Source organism: Condylura cristata, unplaced genomic scaffold, assembly GCF_000260355.1.
Source record: "Condylura cristata isolate star-nosed mole 26May11 unplaced genomic scaffold, ConCri1.0 scaffold00003, whole genome shotgun sequence".
Taxonomy (NCBI): Eukaryota; Metazoa; Chordata; class Mammalia; order Eulipotyphla; family Talpidae; genus Condylura; species Condylura cristata.
The window spans coordinates 40,898,286-40,903,471 of NW_004567104.1; the positions used below are offsets into that span (position 1 = coordinate 40,898,286).

At 36.9% G+C, this 5,186-nt stretch overlaps 1 protein-coding gene across 1 annotated transcript in view; it reads right to left on the reverse strand.

Moving 5' to 3' along the window:
* Window positions 1–462: 462 nt before the first annotated feature.
* PVRL3 (poliovirus receptor-related 3) overlaps window positions 463–5,186 on the reverse strand; it is an 83,070-nt gene continuing 78,346 nt past the window's right edge. The window contains exons 9-10 of the mRNA XM_012730548.1: window positions 1,570–1,632; window positions 463–808 (exon numbers count right to left, since the gene is read on the reverse strand). Coding sequence (XP_012586002.1) covers window positions 632–808; window positions 1,570–1,632 — 240 coding nt within the window. The 3' untranslated portion in view covers window positions 463–631. The remainder of the gene's footprint in view (window positions 809–1,569; window positions 1,633–5,186) is intronic.

Sequence of the window (5,186 nt, forward strand, 5' to 3'; positions counted from 1 at the left end):
TCCCTAGGACCTAAGTGATCATGGAGGAACATATATTGCAACATCACACAAGTTTCAAGACAACCCATATCTTGAAGGTTTAGGCTGCCTTTTGTTGTGTGCATAAAAAGAAAATTCTGCTTCTTTCTTCAGGCCTCTTGTTGGTCCACAGGTATTGTAACTGTATTAAGCATGTCTGGGAAAGCCAAATCCCAACTAAATAATTAGTAAAATGGATTTTGAACCCCTTTTTCTGCCCATGTGAGTTACAGATGAACAGGCTGGCCTGCCCGATACCCAGTGAGGTGAATACTCCCAGTTGAGGCTGTTCTTTCTGGAGACTCACTGTGTCATCACAGGCAGATGTACTTTTAAATGAACATGCCATTGTAGGCCAAATGTTAGTAGTTAAACACCATTCTCAGAGAAACACACAAAGCTATAGTCAAGTTCAGAGACACAGTTGGTGGTTAAGAAACTCTTAATGAAAGAATTAAATTCACTTTGGCTCCAAGTCACTCACTACAATTTCTGATACACTTAGGCTGGGATTGTTTTATATAAGAGAGACTAAAATAACTATTGCCCTCAGTTTCTCTCTCCAATCTAAGAATAAACATTTGTTAGGAGACACATTGGAAAAAGAAGAAAATCACACGTAATGTTCTTGTGAGTTGATGTACACTCTCTCAGGGTCGTTGTTTTGATGTTTGCCAGGACTCCAGTCTTGGTAACACATCTGATTGTAAAGGGGGTACATCTGCTGGATCCCATCTTCCCCCACGGGATTTTCATCTTCATAGTCAAATCTCCTGCTATTTAGTCCATTCTAAAAATTTAAACATTGCTACATTAGTAGAGAAACAGTTTGTAATTTTCCTAGCATTTGGGAAAAACAAGCAAGAACGAGATTCCTTATAGTCTGTGTCTCTGATTTGTTAACCATAAGCTATTGAATGACGTAGTAAAATTCAACAATTTATCATTTCCAGTCATTCATTGCTTATAATTCCTGAGCAATATGGTGGCAACTCCTAAATGGAAAATTGTGACTAGTGGAGACTACTCTTTGAAGGTTTTGAAATATGGATCTGGTGTCAATTAAAATGAACTGGAGAACAAGGTTGTGAACTTCAGTAGTCAATCAGCAAGATGAACTTACAAAGTGTACATGAGAGAGACAGAGAATTAAATCAAACAACCAACACAGAAATTAAATAAACCTAAGTGTTCAGTATTGGGGGAATAAAGGAAAGACAGCAAAATGAACAAGTAACTTGTCTGGTTTTTGGACACAACTGAGAATAAAAATATTATAAAAGACATATTGGTCTTGACCTTTCTTCCTTGACCAGCTGACACCCTAAAATGAATTTGCCTGTGGTATCTGTACTATCTCTGTACTGACCTCTCTGCCTCATCATTGGTTTCATGAAAGTTGATTAGTTCCAAGAGGGCCAAGCAACTCAAAGATGAGACATAATTGTACGACAGATACTCAATTAACAAAAAGGTGAATAAAGTGAAATCAAGCAAGGTAGTCACTGGTTGTGTCTGGGCTGACCCCACAAGTGGGAGTGTGTTACTCACAGAGTGCTGGAGACTGTCGCCATCTCTATCTTTGAACTGAGTCTGCAAAGGTAAGTGCTCGGTCTAGAAGACAGAAAAAGAGAAACACTTTAAAGCATCAATGAAACCGATCAATCAAGACCATGGTGACTCCTATTTTTAAAGGAACTGATCACATCTTGTAAATGTCTGCTCTTCTAAGCAAAATGTCCCAAATGAGAATAGGGAAAGCAACTACACTTCTTGAGTTTGTCTCACTCTTAATTCTGGCTCCAGACTTCTGCCAGGAAAAAAACACCCAAACAATCTGCTGAAGTTCTCATGCAAACTTGTTTATATTTCAGTAGAGGAGAGTCTCTTGCTTTTTCTCAGTAGAGGAAGGTGAAACCACTAAAAGTGGTTTGAGGTAGAAGTGAAAAGTTTTATCTATCTATAGGTGCATTTATGGTCACCCTTCTCATACTGTCTGCTACTTCCTGTCTCACAGGAGGCTTCATTGTTTGAAACCTCATCCTATGAAAAATCTTTCCTGGCTTCCCTGAAGTTTACACAGGCATTCTTATCCTCAATCTCAGAAGAAGCACTACTCTTTCAGGGAAGACTTGCATGGAATCCTCTGGCAGACAACCCCTCTCCTTTCTGTTTTCACAGCATACAAGGCTAGTTATTTATTCGCTTGCCTCCTTTACTAGACTGACAGTGCTGACTGGACTACTTCGCAAACATTATCTCATTTAAGCTCTACAATAGTTATAAAAACCCAGCATCTTTATTCTAAATTGCTTAAAACTGAAGCCCTGGTTAAATGAGGTATTTTCATTCATAGAGCCAGTAAATGGTAGATGTGGTTCAAACATGGATTTGCTGAACCCCAGCACTGTATTCCCTGCTTTGTGCTCAGTCCCTTGACAATAGTGTAATAAAAGAAAGCCTGAATGTGTTAGCATTTAGCTGTATCTATTAACATGCTCTATTTCATTGCCTTTGCTTATGTTATTCTTTGGTCTGAAAGCCTAGCTTTTTAAATTTCTGGAAGCTGAAAAAATGTCTAGGATGGCTTCACAAAAGTTATTCTTTTTTCTACAAAGCCTTTCCACATCTGCTCAAAGTTATTTCACTCCTAGTTTTTCAGTTGTTCTTGTTTTTGCCTCTCGCTGTACACATCAGATCTATGTTGTTTTACAGGTCCTGATGTCCAAGAGGAAGTAGTACCTGGACTATAGGGGCCATCTTCTTGTGTATCAACTGGACAATATACAGATATGTGACTTCCTCTATTCTACCCAATATTATATACCTTCAATGGTAAATCACAATACCACACATGGATTCTGTAATACAATATAGCATTCACAATGTCTAGAATCAAGTTAAAATGTACTAGATATCAAGAAAGCAGAAAAAAATCAAGCAGTTATCCCAGAAGAGATATATATGTTGTAATTAGTAGACAAGAACTACAAAACAGCTATTATAAATATGTCTAAGGATTTGAAAACTATTAAAAAAGAAACTGAGAACTTCTGAAACTAAAGGAAATATAATGCTGAAATGAAAAAGTCACTGCAAAAGAAAAGCTCATTGCACTAGAAGACAAATCTGACCATAAAAATAATGGAGAGAGCAGACTGAGGAAAAAAATGAATATAATTTTAATGAGCTGTTTTTAAATAAAAAGGAAAGGAACATGATAGTCAAAAATAAAAATAAGTATAAGGATTATAATATATGGAGAAATAAAATGTAGTAAAATAATATGGTAGGGAGAAGAGACTGAAGTATGTTGTCTTTCCACTATGATACATGTAGTACTATAATGCTATATAAGCAAGACAATGATGTTAAAAATGCACATTCTAACCCCCAGAGAGAACTATAAGCTAAGGTTTAGCAAGAGGAAAACTATGTTCCCAAGTCCATAGAGCTAAGATTAAAACTCGTAATTCCAAAGTCTGTGTCTTAAACTACCACACAAAATTACCTATGTTAAATATACAAGTATTTTTTTTAAATTTGACTGCAAAAGGCAACTTATAAAGAAGACAGAGAATTTGAAAGATAAGAGGGTATAAAACTGAGGAGACAATGGTTAGTATTGGTTAGTTTTGCCAATTATTTTAGGTTTTCTTCATTCTAATTGGTCAAATATAAGTTCTAGCCTCATTTGACCTCCTGCCTGGGCTCTAGCCTCAAAGTAAAAACATTTAGCTTAAACTAAAGAAAAACAAAGGCAGGGATTATTTTTTCCCCAAGAAGTTTGAGCATCTCAAGAGTTTTTAATCTGACCCAGCCCAGGGCTGAGCACATAATGGTCTACTGTGGCCTAATACTTAAACAACAACAACAAAAAACCAACTTGGAGGGCATTTTCCCTCCTGTTTTATTGTTTGCTTGTATCCTGCAGCGATATGATTAGTATATTATAACACAGTGTGCAGTTCCCTAATTTATTATATAAATGATTCAGTGAGACAGTTACAAGAAGAAATAACTACAGAATGTCCTCATGGCAAACTTTTCAAATACAGATTTACTTATATGATACAAGAATATTAGCTATTTTATCCCACAAAATAGCATTGGATTTTTCCCTACAGAAATTTTAACAGCTAGTTGTTGACAATGTTGCCTTATCTAAAAGGATGACAGAGCTCTTTATCACTGATAAATTTCCTTACTTCTACAGACTATATTTTTTTTATTTAATTTTTTTTTAAGATTTATTTATTTATTCATACAGAACTGGGGTACAGGCCAGAGATGCGGAGGGTGAGAGGATTCACCAGAGAGAGAGCGGGAAGCAGAACAGGCAGATCCACGAAGTACACTGCTAAGGGGAGCAGCGGGCGGGTCAGGAGAGGTCTGCCACGCCATGTGGTCACCTCTGGGGCAGGCGGGGATCAAACTCATGTGGAAGTGGCTTTAGCTTCTTAGTGCTGTGCTTTAACCCACTGCGCCACCAGGGAGGGCCATATTTAAAAAATTTTTAAGTGGAATTTGATGTGACATATTTTAATGAAATTTCTTATCTTGGTTTTGTTCTAATTAATTCTTACATTAAAATACAAAAGAAATTTTTACTTCACTTAAATTGTAATGTGTGTTCAAACAAAGTAAAATACTGAATTAAAGCAGACAGATAATAAAAGCAAAAGAAAATAATCTGTGGGCAAATGAGATACTCATATCCAATGTGAAAATATCCCCAATTATAAGGCCACTTCTGGGGCACAAATCAAATGAGTATCATTTGTGTGATTTTCATATGTGTGATTTTCCACAATAAGCAAATACACATTTTTTTTTTTAAAAATTTATTTTTATTTATTCATACAGAACTGGGGTACAGGCCAGAGATGCGGAGGGTGAGAGGACTCACCAAGGACACAAATCAAATGAGTATCATTTGTGTGATTTTCATATGTGTGATTTTCCACAATAAGCAAATACACATTTTTTTTTTTTAAAGATTTATTTTTATTTATTCATACAGAACTGGGGTACAGGCCAGAGATGCGGAGGGTGAGAGGACTCACCAAGGACAGAGCGGGGAGCAGAACAGGCAGATCGACGAAGCACACTGCTGAGGGGAGCAGCGGGCGGGTCAGGAGAGGTCTGCCACGCCATGTGGTCACCTC